The 21553-nt window shown below is 39.9% G+C and overlaps 1 protein-coding gene across 1 annotated transcript; it reads left to right on the top strand.

Annotated features, from left to right (window-relative positions):
* Positions 1-756: 756 nt before the first annotated feature.
* LOC306695675 (G-protein coupled receptor 83-like) lies at positions 757-11638 on the top strand (the record flags this gene model as incomplete). Its single annotated transcript, XM_079158978.1, has 4 exons — positions 757-1191; positions 3457-3582; positions 10360-10493; positions 10927-11638. The coding sequence occupies 4 exons, from the start codon at positions 757-759 to the stop codon at positions 11636-11638; spliced, it is 1407 nt and encodes a 468-aa protein (XP_079015104.1).
* Between the last annotated feature and the right edge of the window lie 9915 nt (positions 11639-21553).

Genomic DNA, 21553 nt, shown 5'->3' with positions numbered 1-21553 from the left:
AACAATTTCCAACACTAAGTAGAAGGCAAACGCATCTTTGACTTAGATAATCACTCTATAATACTTAGTAAATATATATATATATAAGTGTTAAGGGCCCTACTTCAAAAGATCATTACCAAAAAATGTATTTGAATCATTCTCTTTTTTCGCTATTAAGACGTTGATGACATTTTAATTACAGTAACCACTTTACCCACCAGATTGGAAATTTACACTTAAATCAAGTAGAAGAAAAAATAATTTCATGGTTCCTCGAGTACAAACGTTTATCAAATAATGGGCAGTTGTCCACTTTGACTGGCTAGTTTTCATTACTGTATTTTATTGGTGGGGACAATGACTCAATCATCGGGCACATCAAAGACAGAGTGTGGCGGAAACTCTCCCTCACACACACTTTTTATTTTTACTGTTTTTATTTTTACCTACCTAACATATTTTATCTAAGCTGTGTTATTTAGGCCTATACTGTTACTATGTTTGTGTATTGTCCAAATACCTTTTAGCAACTTTGATGCTTTGGCAAAATTCTCTATCTCTCTCTCTCTCTCAAAATCCCGTCTCTCTCTCTCTCTCTCTCTCTCTCTCTCTCTCTCTCTCTCTCTCTCTCTCTCTCTCTCTCTCTCTCTCAAAGAGGGTTAAAACAGCAGTCGCGCGGCTGAGTCGCATCACACAACTTGTTGCTCGCGCTTCAGCATCTCCACAGCAGAGGTGCAGCTTTTAGATTATACTAAAACGAGAAAAAGTGCTGAAATGAGAGCCGAGTGTGTTTGGTTCTGTGTGGTGCTCTGGATGGGCAGCCCTGCAGCAGCGGGACACCGACTCAACGACTCCTCACTTCTGGGAGCGGGGATGTTTTCTTACACGGCGAATATACCTAACGTTTCGGGGCAGTTGGGTAACCGGACTTCTGCACTTTTCCTCATGGACTTTGACGAGGGGATGCTAGAGGACTGGCGCTCTCTGGCCAGTAAGAAGCGTCGTGACGGGGAGTCGCAGGACGGCGGAGTCAAGGCGCTGCTGGTGGCCGCATACTCTCTGATCATCGTGATCTCCTTGTTCGGGAACACTCTCGTGTGCCATGTGGTGATGAAAAACAAGCGCACTCTGTCCGCCACCAGCTTGTTTATTATGAACCTCGCAGTGGCGGATATCTTCATCACTGTCCTCAATACGCCATTCACCCTGGTAGGAGCACCTTTCACCTTGAATAGGGTTGGGAAAAACGTACTGATGGGAACAGCCAGTCTATTGGCTCCTCTTGTATACAAACTTTCTACTTTGGCTAAGTTAAAGTGGCAGTATGCTACGACAGTGTAAATATACTTTGTTGCAAGCATTCAAAATATATATTGCGTGTGTGTTTTATTTAGGGCTGCAACTAACGATTATTTTAATAATCGATTAATCTGTCGATTATTTGTTCGATTAATCGATGAATCGGATAAAAAAACTACAAACTAAAAAGCATTAATTTCCAACCCTTTATTCAAAAACAGAACTGACAGTGCATATTCACAGTGCAAAGAATCTTCAGAAAGTGCACAAACAGGTTGCTCGAACATCCCTGAGCTGTGAAAGTAATAATTGAAAAAAAAAAATGGACTAATATCAGGAGTGGGGTTCAGCGGGTTACCCACGCCTCTCAGTGAAGGGTAGACACACGCTGATCCACTCAGTGTGGCGCGCGTGCAGCCCCGGACATCTCAGGGCATCACAGACCTGTTGTTGCTCAATCTCGTGCGGCTGAACGCCACTTGTCCCTCTAAGAAGTTGAACGCTGACCGCACGGGGCCGCGTAACTAGTTAGCATGCCGGAGTCTCGTTCGTTATCGGAATTAACCAGACAAATCGCTCCACCGACTAAGAATGGCCATGCACCACCACCCACAGAATCCAGAGCATCAATCTGTCAAAGAGCATCAATCTGTCAATCCTTTCCATGTCCGGGTCGGGTGAGGTTTCCCCCGGCCGTCCCTCTTAATTATGGACCCAGTTCAGAGAAAAACCCACAAAATAGAACCGGAGTCCTATTCCATTATTCCTAGCTGAGTTATACAGGCGACTGGGCCTGCTGTGAACACTCAAACATCTCTGCCACTTATTGGGTGACCAGGGACGTGCGGTCAGGTAAGGCAGGGGAGGCAGAGCCTCCTTTTTATAGTCAAAATCGCTGAATGTGCTCATGTCCTGTTCAAACAGAGAGGAGACGAGCTGTGCCTCACCTCAGATTGCGCAATCCCTAACAAACTGGGTTGAGCGCGTGCCTTTTGCTTTCTCATTGTTTGTCACCACTGTAATATTTGTAGACACTTGTATTATAAGTCCTTTCTTTCCATAGAATAGGTCATGTATTGTATTTCACGTGTGTGTAGAACATATTCAGTCTTGCTGATCTGACAGAAACCGCAGTGAAGAAGCACAGAGGGGAGCAAACAGTACCTCTGCCTCACTGAAGGGGGCGCGCGAGAGCCCACGGGTCGGGTTCATGCTTGTATCTTCTTCTACACTTTTCTTCTTCTTCTATTTTGCTTGCAAATATTGAAGATTAAATATCTAAGCTTTAACAATTCTAAAAAAAACAGGGAAATATGACCAAATCAACAGCAATTCAACCTGTGTTTGTTGTTCTCTTTATAAATCCGTGGTTGTTACACAGATTTTCGCGGGTGGCGCCCGCGAGCGCTCCGCTTCTGAAACAGGTTGGTGGGGCAGGTCGCAGATCGTGGAGCAGACGCTCCCGGTGCAATCAAATATGTACCTTACCAATGTGTGTAAAGAATGCTGATATGAAATATGAAAAACAACCAGTAGTCAATGTGCAAGTTGCCAATTGAATGGTGATTTAAGCTGCTCTATATTGGGTTCATATATTTGTAAATCTGACTCTGAAATAGTCAGTGCCTCACCAGCCACTAGTGACTAACGTCACTGAGTGGCGTAATAATCGCGCGACACAACGAATCGATAATGAAATTCGTTGCCAACTCTTTTAATAATCGATTTTTATCGATTTTATCGATTCGTTGTTGCAGCCCTAGTTTTATTCGTCTTATGGGGACAGAAATCTGTTTACACAGTGAGATTGTGGGGACTTGGCATCCTTTATGGGTCAAAATGCAGGTCCCCATTAGGTACATCGTGTATTTTAGGGTGAGGACTTGGTTTAAGCGAGTAGTGGTTCTGGTTAGGGTAAAGCTCCAGGAAATGAATGTAAGTCAATGTAATGTCCCCAAATGTCTTTTAAGTTCAACTGTGTGTGTGTGTGTGTGAGAGTGAGTGCGTGAGTGAGAGAGAGAGAGAGAGAGAGAGAGACAGAGAGCTACTGTGCCCTGGGTTTACAACTTGCTTTGGAACAGAAACTTTGAAATCAGCCCATTAAATATTAATCAGGAGACACACAGCTCATGGCCATTTGTGCATGATCTATTGTGTGCATGTGTGTTCCCTCAGGTCCGGTTTGTGAACAGCACCTGGGTGTTTGGGAGGACAATGTGTCACATCAGTCGCTTTGTACAGTACTGCTCCCTGCACGTCTCTACTCTCACCCTCACCGCCATCGCAGTGGACCGTCGACAGGTTTGTCTACAGCAGAACACGAAGCAGTGACGCTCTTCTGTCCCTGAAGCGCACCAAAGCTTGATACCTTTGTGTGATGTACAGATAATTATAATGTGAAGTTATGCAATGAAGGTGAATATTTTAGCTGGAAAGTGGGCTCTCTATATTCCGGTAATGAAAGGTAATGAAAGACTAATACGAGCCTTGATAAGATTAGTTTTTAGCTCGCCATAAAGTTTTTTAAGTAGATTTTGAGGTACATTTACTTTACTTGAGTGTTTCTGATTCCTGCTATATACTTGTACCACACATTTCAGAGAGAACTATTGTACTTTTTACTCCACTACATTTATCTGACAGTGTTAGTTACTGGTTCCTTTTCAGATTATCATTTTAGAATCAAAAACATATACGCTTTTAAATTACAATACATTTATTAAGATTGAAACACTGGTTCACAACCTGTTTGGCTTGTGATTGCTCACAAAAAAAGGCACCATCTATTTGGGGCCCCTGTTTCAGATCTCTGTTAGCAGTTCCACCCAAAAATAGACTTGGCCCCTCTAAATTTCTCAGTTGGTTTCATTTAAACTACTGTTACTATCCAATATTTCACAAAAAGCAAAGCTTAGAGAAAAGTTAGAAATAGATTTGTGTAGCACTTTGTTTTTGAGTCTGAGACCATTTTTCTGAGACACAAGAAAAGGTTTATACTGTATCTAAACATGTGTGTGTGTGTGTGTGTTCAGATGTGATCCAGGAGTTTATTATTTTTTTATTTTTTATTTATTTTGCACAATTCAAACAATGAAAAAACTGGGCTTATTTGAAGCTTCCACCTATATAATATTAAACTTTTACAAAATTACAAACATAAAATATGAATAAGACATTACATTACAACAAAACAAACAACTAAAGAAAGAAAGAAAAGAAAAAAATAATGTAATTGTGTCGAGTGTGTGCGAGCATGTGTGTGGATGTGAGAGGAAGCATGGTCCTGTGTTTGTTCAGTGATGTTGGTTTATACACCTGCAGTAACTCATAAGCAATGGTAATACAAGTCCCTATGAGTGAAACAACTTATAAATATAATATAGCAGCTAAAACAAGAAAGACATGAACACTAATACATAAAATACTGTTACCGCAATTAGATGTTCTTTTAGGCACCTTTTGAAACATTTTATAGAGGGCCATTTTTTAGTTAGGTGGGAAAAGTCATTCCATTATTTGGTTCCCCTAAATCTTATTGAAAATTGACCTCTGCTAGTCAGTAATTTAGGAGGATGAAGATGTGAAGATTGACGAGTTGAGTATGAGTGAACCTGTGAATTGAATTTGGAGTAGGTCTTGAAATGATCAGGAATGTTCCCTTCACCTGAAAGTATCTTATAAATGAAAACACAAGTTTGAGAAATATTGATGTCATAAATAGTAAGAATCTGCAATTTCTGAAATAGAGGAGCAGAAGATAAGTGTGGCTCTGATCGGGTTGCGATCCTGACAAAACATTTCTGGAGGACCAACGTTTTTTGCAGAGAAGTAGGGAAACTATATGACAATATGAAAGATAGGGATAAATGATACTGTAATAAAGAATAAGTAGACAGTCTGCAGTTCACAATAATTGTATTCAAATTACACCAATCCTTTGTAATTATCCTAATTCCTGCTGTGAGCTGTGTGCCACAGCAGCTGCTGCAGCTCCAACTTCTGACCGTGTTGATACATGTGCAACATAAATTGAGTATTTTTGCAGCTACAACTTGAGTTGTCTTTCTGTATCTGAAGATTAGGATGAAATCGTGAGCCGGCCAGCTTTCACCCTCTACTCATCTCACCATAGCAATGGTTAGCGGCAAAGATACCCGGGAACAGGTTGAAGGCTGTGATGCAGTTTTGTCTGAAATCGTTCATTGATTTTTCCTTACGTGAATCAGAACAATGCAGAGTTTGCACAGTGAGAATCCCTGATGCCAAAAATCTATGAACAAAACACTCTCCACATGATAAGCCCTCATAGGGTTCTACAGTAAGTAGTAAACAGGGATTCCAGACTCTCATAAATCATCATTTTGTTGATGATTTGAGTTGCACTTTAAGGACTTCTGGTCCATGTTGGCATACAATATAATAGTTGATCACATTTTTTAACTCCACTTTGGTCATCTACTTGGACAATTGTTTTGCAACGCATAGCACTTTGACTGTAGATAACTCAGGCATCCATACACTACTGATGGATCTCTATTGTTCATTTTAGTTTGTTTGGTTTAATTAAACAACTTTGTTGAACTGTATATATTGCAAGGGAGTTGTTGTCACTCTCCTCAAGCCAGTTTGTGACAGAATATGTGGTTCGAAGAATTAAAACCAAAATAAGAGTTAAAAAACTCTTGTGGATATTGTGAACTACAGTATATTGCAGATAGACAGTAAGAGAAAATACAATGCCAACTGCCGTAATGTGTCCATGGAACATACTGCAGTGGTAGTGCGGGCCAAATTTAGCCCCTAAAACAAAAATGTTCTCAAATGTACTGTAGGTATTTAACAGGCTTGTGTAATGTCCAATAAACATGAACATTTAATAACATATATAATCAATGATTGGCTTCTCAAACAGTAATAGGTGGCAGTATCTTAAGTAACAATGCCATGCTGACCAAAATAATAGTATTTTCACTGTTTAGTATAAAAGTGGGGAAATTTACATTTGCCCTCGAATACAACCCTAGAACAACTTTTATCGATATTTTCTTTTCACGACTATTCACACATTCTTTTCAATTGTGCTTAGCTTTGTGGGAGACTATTGTTCACCAAAGCCCACTCCAAAACCAAAGGTATTGGTAATGCATGCACACTGACTGCTTTCGTATTTCCTTTTCCAGTGTAACACAGTTTAGATTAAAATCCTGCATAGACACGGCTACAGTGTGCTCCCAGTGACGCTGTCCATGGTGCTGAATTTGAAGGGAGACACATCGTTGAGATGGAGAATAATGATATTATCAAGTGGATATTTCAGGAATTCCATTAGATCAGAGATGTGGGTGTATCTGTGAATGTCAAGTTTACAGCATTCCGGCTATATTTACAGTCAGTTAAAGGTAAGGGAAAAGGGGCAAGTCTGTGACTTGTTTGAGATTTTAGTGTTAAAAAGCTCAATTCTTCATTGTAACCACAATCACATACCATTAGCAATGAAATATACAACTTATTGGCCTTGATAGGATGCAGCGCCTGAGGCTGTGACCTTTTCCACTATATCCTTAATTACATGTCCATACCCTCTTTCTGCCCGATTAGCCCAGCATGTGATCTTCCTCTGCTCTACTTTATGTTTTGCTGTACAGATTCCAAACGATGTCATACAATTACCTTTTTGAGTGCTAGAAAGGTTTCCCAGCAATAATAAAAAAGTGCATAATTTATATCCGTTAACCATGCTTCTTTATGCACACACTGTCATTCACCTTTTTATGCAACACAGCAGAATAGAAGTGATGGTCAATGCAAAGGAGAGCATTTGAAATGATTTCCAGTTTAGGATTTATAGAACCAGAATATTAAAACATTTTCAAGCTGTACTTCAACAAGTTGTAGATTGTTCCTCCACAGGAGAAATGCACATTCACGGCATCTAAACAACTTTGGGTAACATTGTTGGCATTTCTGATGACGAATGGGACATCTGCTGCTAGTGGAAATTAATTTGAGCATCTTTTATTCTTCGATGATAAACAATCATACATATACTCTTTCATCACTATGCAGCACAATTCAGCTCAATTAAAAAAGCCACACTTGTTGGTAAATACAAGTCTTCTTTTTCCTTTCATGTATCTGCCTTGAATTATGATTTATATTTCTCATTTTTTCCCCCTAATTTAGCAGTTTGTTGGATTTGCTTTTCTTTTTTAAACCTCCGATTGCCAATACCAGCTGCGTAGCTAAATAAATGTGCTCTTTATTCTTTTATCCCAGTATTCGCTATTCTACAACCGTGAAGCAATATAAAAGGTTGTATTATGGGAACTATTTATACAAAATATTGATTTTGTCACTGTGATCCAGTATATGGCAAGAGTATATGTATAATTCATACATAACCCATATAATCAAGTTGTATGTAATTCATGTAATCGTGAGCCAGGGCAGGTGACACAGTAAAGAGTGACAACGTCCTTGCAGGGAGGTTGTCAAACAAAGACCTCTTTGAAAAGTAACTTCAGTAAAGCCAAACAGATGAATTCTTGCAGTGTATTTGTCTTAGCTAAAAGGTTCACTTTAATGTAAGTCTGATGAAGCCAGAGTTTGACAAATATATATAGAGGGATCTTTTGACTGTGGATCCTTTTCAGGTCTACTGTTCTCCATTACAAGTCATGATTCTAAGTTTACTATATTTGCTCAAGCACTGGCTGGGCGATATAGCATTTGAATAATATTGCAATATTTTTAGGATATATATTGCAATACACAACATATATTTTCATTTTTTGAACTCTCCTTTAAAGCACTTCATAAATGCTTGATTTAACGCTTTGATGCACACAATGACATCAGTATGATTCAACATATGTCTCCATTACAATAAATCGTGTTTATATTCATTAGTGGTTTCGATAGGAACAATTGTAAACTTGCATGAACAAAGGGTGATATCACAACCTAAAAGGTAAATTGAACAAAAGTGTAATAACCAAGCTTTTGACAGCTGTTGAATGAAAATCAAACAGCATGCATGCATTCATGATGTAGGCTCACCTGCTGCAGCCTAAATCTACTGAAGTCAAGCTCAACAATAAACAGAACTAAAACATAACTCAAAGCAAAAAAATATTTTGAAAAAAATAACAAGAAACACTGAGAACAACATTTCCAAACAACTTTCATTGAAGGGCACATTTGTTGGGCATATTTGTGACAGCAGGTCATCTAAAACACATGTGAACCACAGAGACAGCGTTCCAGGCTGCTATGCTGCTATGTAACGAACCACTCTGCAGACAACAACAGTCACATCACAGGCTCTAAACAAGAGCTTGTCAATGTCTTCTGGCTCAATGGCATGTAAATATTCCCACTGGTACTACATACAGTTTAACCTGTGGAAATGGTGGCTGGCACATTCAGATACTTTGGCGCCAAACCTTTCATCGTTGGGACCATTTCCTCGTGGTCCCTCCACCACTGCAGGGAATCTGATTCACTGTCAGCACCAACAAACTGCAAATAGGCAGGCAACTCTGTTTCAATCTGCTCTCCCTGGGGTGGAGAGAGAGAGGAAGAGGATGTTGTTGCCCATTTGAACAAGCTTCTGAGGGTTTTTTTCGTGCTGTTGACAACAGTTTTCATGAGCCTGCGAAGCAGCTGACTTGGCAGCTGTGGCTTCTCCAGTCCACATGTCGAAGTGTCCTTTGACCAGAGACTGAACCCCGAATTGCTTCCAATGGCTGTGCCATTTGTGTGTGAGTGTGTGTGTGTGAATGTACATCTGTTGAAATCCTGATGAGCAGGTGGCACCTTGTATGATAGCCTCTGCCATCAGTGTATGGATGTGTGTGTGTGTGTGAATTGTTAAATGTTGGCATGTACTGGAAGACTAGAAAGGTGCTTTATAAATGCAAGACCACTTACCATACTTTCTGCGTCCGTGAGAGTGAATGAGTCATAGGAGAGCGAGAGAAGGGACGCACCAAAGGGAGTCTCATTCCAGCCGTCAACACATTCTTACCCCAAGCTCATCAAATCCGGCAGCTTTGTCAGCCGCCCTTCACTTTAAACTCTTTAGGTGCCCCATGGGGTCAGCTTTGGTCAGGGACAGAGTTTCTCCTCGCTACATGCATACAATCTCTTTTCAGGAAAGGATTGTGGTTTGATAACGTTTGTTACATAAAATAAGTGTGTTAAGTAACAGGCGTTAGTTAAGTCCAGAAGTTATGTAACAAAACTACGGTGAAATATGTCAATGTTGACTTGGATTCACAAGAGACACAAACACAATCTCTGGGTGAAAGTCCTGTTTGTTTGTTATTATGTAAACGGTAACTAGCAGGCCCAACTCTAACTGTCAAATGAAAATAATAATACGTTCCTCTGAATGTGAAACCCTGACTTAAAAATAACAACATAAATACTAACCCCTTCTTCTTTTGATATTTCTTCATTTTGTGTAACGGAACCTAAGCAGTTTGCAATAAAGCATCGACAAAAAGAGCAAGAGTTTGATGAGCAGCAAATAGAACATAGTATGCCGTCTTCTACTCGTTGCAGCTTTGACTGTAAAAATGCTTTTATTAAAAGACCTTTGGATTAACACTCACATTCACAAATTGGCCTGAGCTCCTGTGATATTATTCCTTTGTGGATTTCATATTGGACTTTAGTCATTTTCAGGATGTGCAACGGTTCACTGAGGAAAAGAAACTGGAGCTGATATTAGAATTCAACCTCCAGATGAGTAGTTTACACAGATATGGACTTATTATGCATTGAATGTGTTGTGTGTTATGTCGTTGTTATGACATCTATTGCACTTCTGTCCATCCTGGGAGAGGGATCCCTCCTCTGTTGCGCTCCCTCGGGTGTCTTCCTTTTCTTTCTCCCCGTTAAAGGTTTTTTTGGGGGGAGTTTTTCCTGTACCGATGTGAGGGTCCTGGGACTGTGGATGTGTACATATTGTAAAGCCCTCTGAGGCCAATTTGTGATTTTGTGTTATACAAAATGAATCGAATTGAAATTGAATTATTTGACTTTAATCTGTGTGTGGTGATTTTGTTTCAGGTGATTTTGCACCCTTTGAGACCTCGCATGTCCCCGACACAAGGCGGTGTTTGGGTCGCTGTTATATGGATGATGGCCAGCTGCTTCTCCCTCCCTCATGCAATTTACCAAAAACTCCTGACTTTTGCATACAGGTAAAATGATACACACTCAAACATTTCAATAAGGAGAGATTCCGTGGAAGTGTTTAACATTTTTATATCAGGTTGGCAATAGAGGAAGACTTTGGTGATTAGACTCCATCAATGTGAGGCATCTTCATTGAGTGAAAGCCGGTCGAGGATGATTTACGACGAGTAGAAATTTACCCAAAATAAAGGCAAAAATGTGTTTTGTATAGTATGTTGAATCTTAGTCAAACAAAGTTAATTGAATAAGTCTCATTGAATAAGGTATAATGGGCAATTTCAGTTTTCGGCCGTTTTATTGACAAAACAATGATCAAAAGTATAATCCATAATAAAGCTAATCGTTAGATGCAGGCCTACACTCTCCTGTGACCTAATTCTCATCTTGTTCACTAATCTGTCGTTCTTGCTTTGTCTGTACTGTAACGCTCCGCCCCAGCAAGGAAAAGGAGCGCAGTTTTTGTGTCCCAGACTTCCCAGAGCCATCAGATGTCTACTGGCAGTATATTGACCTCCTGACCTTCATATTACTTTACATGCTGCCACTCCTCATCATCACTGCCTCCTACACCACAGTGGCCTGCCGGCTGTGGCGCCACAACACCATCGGTGACACCACAACAGCTCAGCACGCCGCTCAGAGAAAAAAGCGGCGGCGGACGTTGGCCATGTTGCTGCTGGTGGTCGTGGTGTTTGCCGTCTGCTGGTTCCCCCTCAACTGCTATGTGGTGCTGCTGTCCAGCCAGGCCATTCGCTCCTCTAACGCCCTGTACTTCTGCTTTCACTGGCTGGCTATGAGCGCCACCTGCTACAACCCTTTCATCTACTGCTGTCTGAATCCAGCCTTCCGCAAGGAGCTGAGGCTCCTCTTCAACATGTGCAGGAGGAAACAGAGGGCGGTGGTCGGGTTGGAGCCAGAGCTCCGCCCCGTTGCTCCTCCTTGTCACAGGACTGCCTGGCCCGACAACCACGAGTCTTCAAGGCCAAGGCATGCTTTGTCAAACACGGGCCATGCCTCCTCACAGCAGAGTCACAGCTCCTCCAGTCAATCCCAACACCATAAAGATGCACATGTGCTCTTCACGGCCAGACAGGTCCTCACAGGAACAATTGACATCCTCTCAGTGGAGCCTATCGTGGCTGTGAGCTGACTGGAAACAACGGCCACAATGTTTAATGTTGTTGGAGATTGTTAATCCCATTATATGATTTCGTCATGTTCCAAAAAGGGACAGGACATCTGAAAAACTCAGAGCTGGCTCGCCGTGTCTATTTCTCTGTGGTTTTAAAGAATGTTGTCTCTTTTCACAATGCTTTTCGCTAAATTTAGGACTCAGACCTTAAATAATTAGCAACAATTGCCATATTGCTATTTAAATGCACAACCTTCCTCAGCAAAAGTAGTTTGCCTAGTTCAGGGGTATGCAATTAAAATTCAATGAGGTCCAGTTAGAGAGAATTCCCTCATACAAAGGTCCGGAACATCACAATAATGTTTAACCTGCGCTATGATTTAGTGCTATATATATATTGAAGTAGCCTAGAACGTCTGTATGTAGTCAACAACTGACTGTCAAGACTGTAAAAATTACAAAGCTTTTGAAAAATGTTACTCTTAAAATAAAGTACTTCATTTTAGAAAAAAATATTTCACTGAATTGACCTGCAGCTTTAAATTTAGTTCATTCAGGTGTGAAGTGATGTCACCCAAGAAAACCATGATATTTTGTTTTTCTCATCTTCTAAAAACAGAAATTTGTGTGCAGGAACTTTATGGTTATTGAAACCACTTGTTTCAGCTCCATTACCTCTCTGTTAACATCATTGTTGGACAGTAAATTAATGTATAAGGATTCTCATCATATTGGGCTCTTAGGTTTATTTTCTGTGCCTTCATTTTGGATTTGAGTGGGTACGTTTGCTCAAAAGATTTGGGCTTTGTCTCTTTAATGTCGCTTCACATCGCCCCCTTTTTATTAATCATCACGGTCACTGAACATGAGACACACTGGTTTTAAACTGCCCGTGGGAAGAATTAACATTTAAGAGTCCATTCTTAGTTAGAGACTCTGGTCTCTGTGGTCTCTCTGACCACTTTTCTCTTTTCGGAGAACGTCATGTGAAATAACTTCTCTGACTCACGTACTATTTCTCCAACTATTCGCCCCGTCTCTCCCGTGTGTGTAAATCTCACTCGAGTCGGGATGTTAATCAGAATACACATATTTGATTGGCAGAGTAGCATGATTGGTCGGTGTGTTTCCTGCACCGCTGAACGAGTTCCGGAAAGGCCGGAAAAGCTGCGCCGGTTAAAATAGTGCTCCGTCACAATTAAATAATTCTCAATTATCTTATCGGGTCCAGATACAACGGCATCTGGGTCTGCATCTGGACCACGGTCTGCCTATTAGTGACCCCTGGCCTAGTTGTTCAAATTTCCATTATTTTCTATGCACTTTAATCACTTCTTCTCCATGTGGGTTTGTTGGCTAGCTTTAATTTTGGCTGGTTGAAGTTTAAAAAAAGGAATTGTATTTGCCCAAAGACCGAATCTCAGTGGATATATAAACATGTTGAGAATAAAATCATGTTCACATTGATCCACAGGCCAATTCCAATCCACCCTGCTGCTCATACTGTTTTTGTGTTTATCTTTGATTCACCTTTACCCAGCAGGTTTATAAAGTACGCATTGGGAAAGAAAATATAAATATAATATATATAAAAATATCACAGCAGTGTACGCGACTCATCTTCCTCATCGTAATCTCTGTAGTCTTGTATGTGCTTTAAAAGTAGTTTTACAATGAGAGAAAGTTGACAATCCTGAGAGAGACTTATGATGATGCAGAATAATTATGACCACTTTAATTTGGTTCACAAAAGCTTGCAAAAAAAGAAAGCTTGCAGGCGCATCACAGCGTGCATGTTGAGGTGGAACATCGGAGCATGCTCACAGTTTATTTAACATCGCTCATTGTTCATAATGCACATTTATCTATATAATCATATGCCTGGAATATGTAACATATGCTCTGACTGTTTGATAGGCTATTAAATAGCCCACTGTGCTAGTTTGGATGCTATAGAATTGGAAGGCAGAATATTTCTTTATGTACCTCAGGTACGTGACAAAAAGGACTACAGTCTCTTCGTTGCTGTGAATTTCATTGTTACAGTAATTCACATATGTGCAAATGGTCAGCAACAATCTCGTGTTCTCTCAATGTCATGTTGACACTTTTTGTATAGTGTGTATGTGGTTAGTTTTTTCTGCCAATGAAAGGCAGAAAAGTGGAAGTGCTTTTTCACAGCTGGTCATCTTTGTATGTTACATTTTTCTGCTGTCTTTCACAGTCTAATTTTCAAAACCATGGAGAATTTGAATTGGAAAAAACACATTTTCCCTTTGAAAGACAGGTTCTGTTCCATCACGTCACATTACGGATCTAAAAGAACATGAAGTCCAATCAAATTTGGAGGGTTTTCATCCCAAGCGGCTGAAAGGACAACCATAAATGTACTGCAGATGGTTTTCAGAACATCTGGAGTAAAAGGAAACTGCAGCATTTAGCTGTGAAAAAAAGCTAATATTTTTCCAAAAATCATATCAGTGGTGTATCTTTACATTCAGCGCATTCTTTGCAGCTGAACACAATTAAATAGAAATGTGCATTCATCAAACATTTATAACAAAAGCACGAATGGCAGTGAAAAATACAGAAAATATTGAACAAAAGATATTCTATGTTTAAATATTTTTGTTACCTACATGTTGATGTTTTATGTAAAAGAAAAACTGAAATTCTACTGAATCAATTGTTTTATTTTCGGTTTGTTTGTTATCTTTTGGGCAACAGAGAAAATGATCAATATGCCGTGTATGTAGATGTCCACAGTTAATGGTTCAGGAATGTGAATACCAGTATGTGTTGTTTTGTGTTTGTGTTTTTATTGTTGTTATTTTGCAGTCACAGGTGACTGTTTGACACCATGACACCCCTATCTTATGATAAAATACATCAGATTAAAACTAAACTTAATTCTAAGCATTGAGTTTGAATGTTCAGACTTCTGTTACTTTTTTCTGGAAATATAAAAAGGCACTGATTGAAATATAACAACTGTTTAGATTCTTAGGGAAAAAGAGAATTTCAACCACAACCTACCTTCAAATACAATGGAGAATGGGCATACATATATTATGTCTGTCCTGGGAGACGGATCTCTCCTCAACAACTCCTCTTGAGATTTCTTCCTTTTTTTTTTCTCCAGTTAAAGAGTTTTTCCTCATCCGAAGCAAGTGCCAAAGGACGAAGGGTGTCATAAAATGTACAGATTGTAAAGCCCCCTGAGGCAAATTTGTGATGTGTGGTATTGGATTATAAATAAAATGTACTTGACTTGATTTATACACCAAATTTCATGAGACATACTGCTGCTCTCCTGATAAGAAAAAGCAGTGCAGCAAACACAGAACACAGTACATACAGAATAATAACAATAGGGAGAGCTGCTGTGTAGAAGCCTTTCCATACTTTCATAGCACAAGGCATATTTGTCTCCTGATGGTATTCATTTTCGTCCAGGGGCAGGGAGTCCGAGTGACAGCACAGGAAGTATGGCGCTCCAGACGAGCGACCTGTGGGACTAACCTGTATACAGACGGGTACTTGTGTAGCCGGAGGGAGAGAGAGCAGAGAGACCAACCAACACAGGAATCCATAACTATATGAAAAAATAGGTTCGTTTTTCCGTACCCTCCAAAGCAACATCAAGCTTCCATTTAATAACATGAATTCATGTTTTATTTTTCATCTGTTGCCATGGTTACGGTTAAGTGTAGGTGAATACCATTCTTAGTTAAAGTTGCATTCTTGGTAATGGTTGAGGGAAACTGCGATCATTTCAAAGCTGCTATGATGAACTACTTGTATGTGAAATGAGTCGCTGATAGCGTTGAAGCCACAGAGAACTAGAAAGGTGAACTGAGTGCAGATCTCCCACAAGTGTGTCTGCAACACCCACCGCTGTATTGTGTGATTGAATGAACACAACCCACTATGGTGCCCCCCCCCCCCCCCCGTCGTCTAGAGCACAGATGGAGAATAGATGTGTTTTTCATTCTCAAGTCTCACACAACAGATACGCTCTCATTTTAATCAATGCACTGGCCTTGGCCAGGTGTGTGTGTCTCAGCTCCGGCCTACGGACACAACCGTGACTACACAGCGATTAATTGATTGTAAACGGCAGGTTGATGCCCAATAATAAGGTACAGAACATTGACTTTCTGGCAGAAAGGTGAAGACAATTTTCTCACATTTGCAAAATGTTCCTGGAACATAATTGCGATCCTGGTCCCTGCAGTGGAAACACAATGAGATTCTTAAATTAAATTGTTCCTATTCCCACAAACCATAATTGCAAACAAGGTGCCTCTGCCTCCATGATCATGCTGGGCCTTTCAATGATTTTGGAATTGTTTTGATATGAGGTTTGATGAAAAGTGTAGACATGCTCAGAGTATTAGACAATTGTGAGCCAGTTTTATAAATAGTCACTCAGAGTTTCTGACAAACATTTGGCCGTGGATGAAGTTGAGCAAAGGAAATGCATCAAACTGCTCTCATGAGTTTTTTTTTCAAAGCCGACATGTGTTTGTCATTTTTTGGTTTTGTTTACTACTGAATGAAGCTACAACCAAATGTTGAAGAACACATTTTTAAGTTACCAAAATGTTGCAATTTCCTTTCATGAACTGAGAACACTCTGTGAGAGGGTTCAAGATGTAAGAGGAAAAGACGGACCACTCCCAGATGTTAGCAAACAAAAATGTACCGGACACGAAGTGGGCGCTGCATAGACTCTCACTGCCTTTAGGAACACCGGGACACCAATACATTTTTTTTTATAGGCCTAGATCCATAATCCTGTTCTGTTCCAAGCTAAAATATTGACTTCAACGCATAAATACAGCTCCAAAGAGCCACTAGCATGGCTGTAGACTAGTCTGTAGCAGGATAGGTTTTCGATGAAGCACAAGTCTTGGAGCCTTAACGCAGCTTTACTTTTGTGGAAGTAGGCATGCCCATTTTTATCTATTTAGCCTCAAACTAAATGTAACTTTTGCTTATAACTCAGGTCTAGAGAAAGCCTGTGGTTCTCCCCCGTCCTGAAGAAGCCGTGCTGTCAATGATGTAAGACCTTGAGAAGGGAATGTGGATAATACAAAATAGGCACCGTTTTTGAGCAGATAAAGGTCTTCTGACCAGCTGTGTCAACAGAATGCCAGTTACAAAACATCACTTAACCAGGAGTTGCATACTGAAGGAGGGATGATGGGACATAAGTACACTGGGCTCTCGGCATGAGTCAGCCTTCATTTGATTTAGCAAGCACTGACCTACAGCATATATGGCCATTATGAAAATGCCACGACTTATTTTTAAGTCTTGTTATTAAGATTTACAGAAGGACACAATTTTAACACTTTATCTGCATTTTGCCCTTATTTTCCTCCACACTGGTTCTCAACGTCACGAGTGGGGACATGATTCCTCACTGACTCGCCATTTGTGAACACTTGATGGTTACAGCCAGCTGAACACAGCTGCCATAAATAGTTTGGACTTCTGCGGTGGTGGACGAGTGCTTTTACCTTTGCACCACCTATGCGTGCCCCCACATTTTGAAATGATTCTGACAAAATTATAATTTCAAGTGTGTATATAATTAGGCATTTTTCTAAAGGTTGTACTGAAGACGTGTCTACTGCCACTTTCAACACAATTTCATGGTGCGGAGAGCTTCACTGACTCCAATTTGAACACTTTTGACCCAGTCCGTGGGATCTGGTATTGTCTCTTACTGACATTAAACAGAGTTTGCTGCTAAATGTTTGATGATAATTTGATTAAATACCATGGTTGGTACAATGGTTGCAAATACCATTGCTGATGATGTTATTTTGGCACTTAAGAAAGTTAAGTGTTTCTCCATCATTGAGTTGTGATCGATCAATCATTGGAAGTGGTAACTGGGTTTACTTTATAACTCATGTTAACAGCGGTGTTGTGTTTTTTTCGGTACTGTATCACACTAATGCTCCTTTAATTGAACTATAACAACTGTTTGACTGAGAAATGTTACCTCTTTCATTCCTTTAATGAAAAAGACGGAGTGCATCAGCCCTCATGCTGTGAGAATTTTGGGTCTTTCAATGATTTTGAAATGGTTTCAGTATGAGGTTTAATTAAAGATGTACATGCTGGGAATATTGCTAATGGCGAGGCAGTTTTATGAATAGCATCTGACTGAGTGTCTGAATAAGAAGATTTAGCCTTGTATATTCAGCAGCACCTTGCTTACTTACTTGTTGTTGACTATAAGCAAACAATACAAAATAATGGTTCCATGTAAACTGTGATTGATCAGCTTGTGTTTCCTTCTGCAATTTTCCGGTTAGAGTGAAGAAGTCATCAAGCAAGTCAAAGAAAGGCTCAGTTATTGTCTTCCATTGCCATTGCCGGTGCAAAATCAGAACAACCCATTTGCATCATCGCTCTATATGATGAAGAAGAGGATTAAAACATATGTACTCTGGCATATAGCACTATATATTAATAACTGTAGCTGAATGATAGTTGATTTTTCCTGTGGGAGACTAACAGCAATGAATTTATGCCATTAAGACATTTCGTTCCTCCTTCAATTTGAAAGATTGCGCTGCAAAGCGGAAGGGTAGAGGCTGTGCTGAGTAAAGCCACCCTTGGGGTCTTGGCTTAATCTTATCTAGGAGCCCCGTTCCATAATGCGTGGAATTCTTTTACCGTCCCGGCAGCATGTTTGGTCAGGATTAAATACAAATCTCATAAAAACAGACAGTTAGTTAGTAAACCCAACCAACTTTTCACCAGCAACTTTTTGACAGTTAGAACACATCTGTGAACAGATCCAACACAGATCCAAAGGCAACTTAACGTCATGCTAGCTGTGTGGCTCTATGGTAATGTCACTCCACCACTGAAATGTGTCAACAAGTTTTACATAGATTTCCATGAAATTTTGTACGGACATTCATGGCAATCAGACAATGAAACCGACTCGTTCTCATCCCAAACACTTTGCTTGCACTTTAATTAGGGTTTAGGCAATAAAAACACTTAAGTCAAGTTTAGGAGAAACATCATGGCTTAAAATAAGAACGCAAACTAAGTAAAATGTTAACAACGTGACCGAATGTAGCATGGATATGTTTAAGACACACGTTAACATACCTGCCACAGGTTTTAACAGCAGCATTCACCACAAACCAGGAAGTGGTAGGACCCCAGACAACAAGAGCTGCCTGTCTACGCCTGTGTTTATATGTCCTGTTATGTGGGTGGAGAGTTAAATTCATTCATTGGTTACACCAGCCATACTCACCAGTCCCTGGTGGCTACAATATTTATGGAAAAACACGTAACTTCAAAATACCACAACCCCTAACCGTAAACCCCAAAACACCTGTCTTGGAACACCAGTCTCCTGGATGTAAGCCCTGTGTTTCGACCCATCCACCTCTTTCACTTTACTCTTCATCAGGTGCTCTATGTAATAATGACGCAGGTGTGTTTACATTGGCGTTAGTTGCAAGCCAAGTAAAGTAAAGGGTGCCTGCCCCAAAGGAGCACTGACCAAGCTGCGATATTTGATGCATTGGGAGTGCAAACTGGTTGGCTTAAACTGTTTACAGCCAAGCCATTGCTAATTGGTCAAATGTTGTTGCTTTTTTCTTGCTTTACCTCTTAAGCGCCCACAAGTCAACAGGAGGTAATTGATGTTATTTCCTTTAGATTTTGTATTTAATTCAAATCAAAGAGACGCTGTATGCGTTTTAATCTCAGTCCTGCTTTGTCCCTGAGGAGAACGTTTTTGTCCCTTCAGAGTTTTCAGTGAGTTTGCAAAGTGTACCGCATGTAGTTAGAGGAACATTATTTGGTTTCATAAATGCAAGAGAAATTGCTCAGGCAATTAAAATAATAACCAAATAATTAGCTTTTTTCTTACATGGCAAAAGGCCTATTATTCTTATGTTCAAGGTGGAGTGTAGAAAATGAAGATACATTATTAGAAAATTTACTTGTCAGGTCAAAGCTGCACCACGACTGTCAATACAAGACAAAACTCTCAGTTCTCCACTATAATGTGTAGCAGAGAGTGCAGTAATTAACAGCTACACAAATAACTGCAAAGAGGTTTAGAGAACAGTTTATATTTGACTTCTGTTACTTTCAACATGTACATTACTGAAAAAGACTTGTGAAGACATTCCCTCTGTCACGGTCTTGGTTTTTCTTTAGTTTGTTTCCCGTTTTATTTTAAGTGTCCCTGTCTCTTCACTTCCTGCTTTTCTATGTTTTCCCGCCTTTGTGATTGTCTGCCGCGCCCCTGATTGCACCTCTCCAGTATATTGAAAGCCTGTGTTCTTGGTTTGTTTGCGATGATTCCTGGTGTGTTCCTGTTCTGCTCTGCTATGTTCCCTGCAGTGTTCCCTGTTAAGTTTTGTTGTTTAGGATTTTTTTGTTATTAAAAAAACAAAATGAAGTCATCCTTCTGCTCCCCGTGTCTCTCTGCGTTTGGGTCCATCCCCTGGTACCTTTTTGCCCCCCACCTGACAGTCGTGACACCCTCTTAGTGTTTCCTCTGACAAGAAACCTGTTTCCATTCAATTGTCAACCATGTTTAAAGCAAACTTTTGAAAATGTTGAGAAAAATAAATGTGTAATGGTCGCGTTGCCATCAGCTGGTTTGGAGCAAATAACTCGGCTACAGTGTAGTTTGGTCAGAGGTTGGTGATTTAGGCTACGCATGGCTGCAATCCGCCAGTAAACAGAGTACAAGAAGAACGAGAGGTTACAAACCGGAAACAATACAAGTCAGCCTGAATATTCTCGTGAGTTCATTCTTCCAGAAAGCCCTTTCTGCCAGAAAGCTCAAAAGGTTTTAGGCAACAAACCTACTTGGTTAGGTTTAGGAAAAGATTATGGTTTGGGTTAATTAACATAAACCCACTCTGGCAGAAAGACTTGTCAAACCTCTCCCGTGTGTTAAAGGTATGTTATGTCAGAATGTATTCGGCTTTTCCATAACCCATTAAACTCATCTCTTTTTTGAAGCCAAAACCAGAAGTTTTATTGAATGTTGCCTTTTTGTAATGCAGTTTTTCAAATGAGATACTTCAAAATGTGCATAAAAATTTGAATGGAAACACAGCTAATGTGTTCAAGCTGAGCTGCAGTGGACTCCCACTCACACAAGACTCATACTATACTTATATATACATGCATCAACACATGCATCAACCCAACCAGTGTCTTTTTTTTTATTATTTATTGGGTGACAAAATACCAATTCTTTTGGAATGTGTGATCTGTTGGACAAATTCTTCCCACCAAAAAAGCATGTGCTTAACTGGGGTGAAGGTCCAGCTACCTTTTGCTATTTGTTTGCCTTTTCTAGTATTTCAGTCAAACCATCAATTACACATTTCACGAATCCTTAGCTGAAGTACTGCAACAGGAAAATAAGAAACTAAAGTGGTTGCCTTGATGAAACTGATGGATGTAAACACACTTATCTAACTCAGACGTGCCACAAATTTAGTCTCCATCTGATATTGATAACCTGTTTTCCTTATCTTGTTATCAATTCTTGTCTATACTGTAAAAACAGATATATATTTCGGTTATTCCCTTTGGATCTTTCACCTCTCTTCATCCTTCCTTTTTTCCTTCCCTAGCCTGAGGCCACACAGGAGTCTTTCTCTTTTCAAAGACAAGAAAACAAGTTTTAGCAGATCTGAAAGGAACAAAATATTCCTATTCTACATCGTACAAACCCCAAAATCAAGTTCATTCTGACAACAGTATAATAAGACTCGTACAATAGATTTGTTTTAAAGACGCAACAAAATTCAGCTCAACTCTCCCTCTATCTCAGGATAATAAAAGTAATTTCCCATGACTTTGGGTCCATTATCTGTCTGATTATCATGTGGAAGTACAGTTTTGTTTTCTTCA

This window comes from Pholis gunnellus (genome assembly GCF_910591455.1).
Source record: "Pholis gunnellus genome assembly, chromosome: 5".
Classification (NCBI taxonomy): domain Eukaryota; kingdom Metazoa; phylum Chordata; class Actinopteri; order Perciformes; family Pholidae; genus Pholis; species Pholis gunnellus.
The sequence above is the reverse complement of the archived record's forward strand: the minus strand, read 5'-3'. Positions and strand labels throughout refer to the sequence as shown.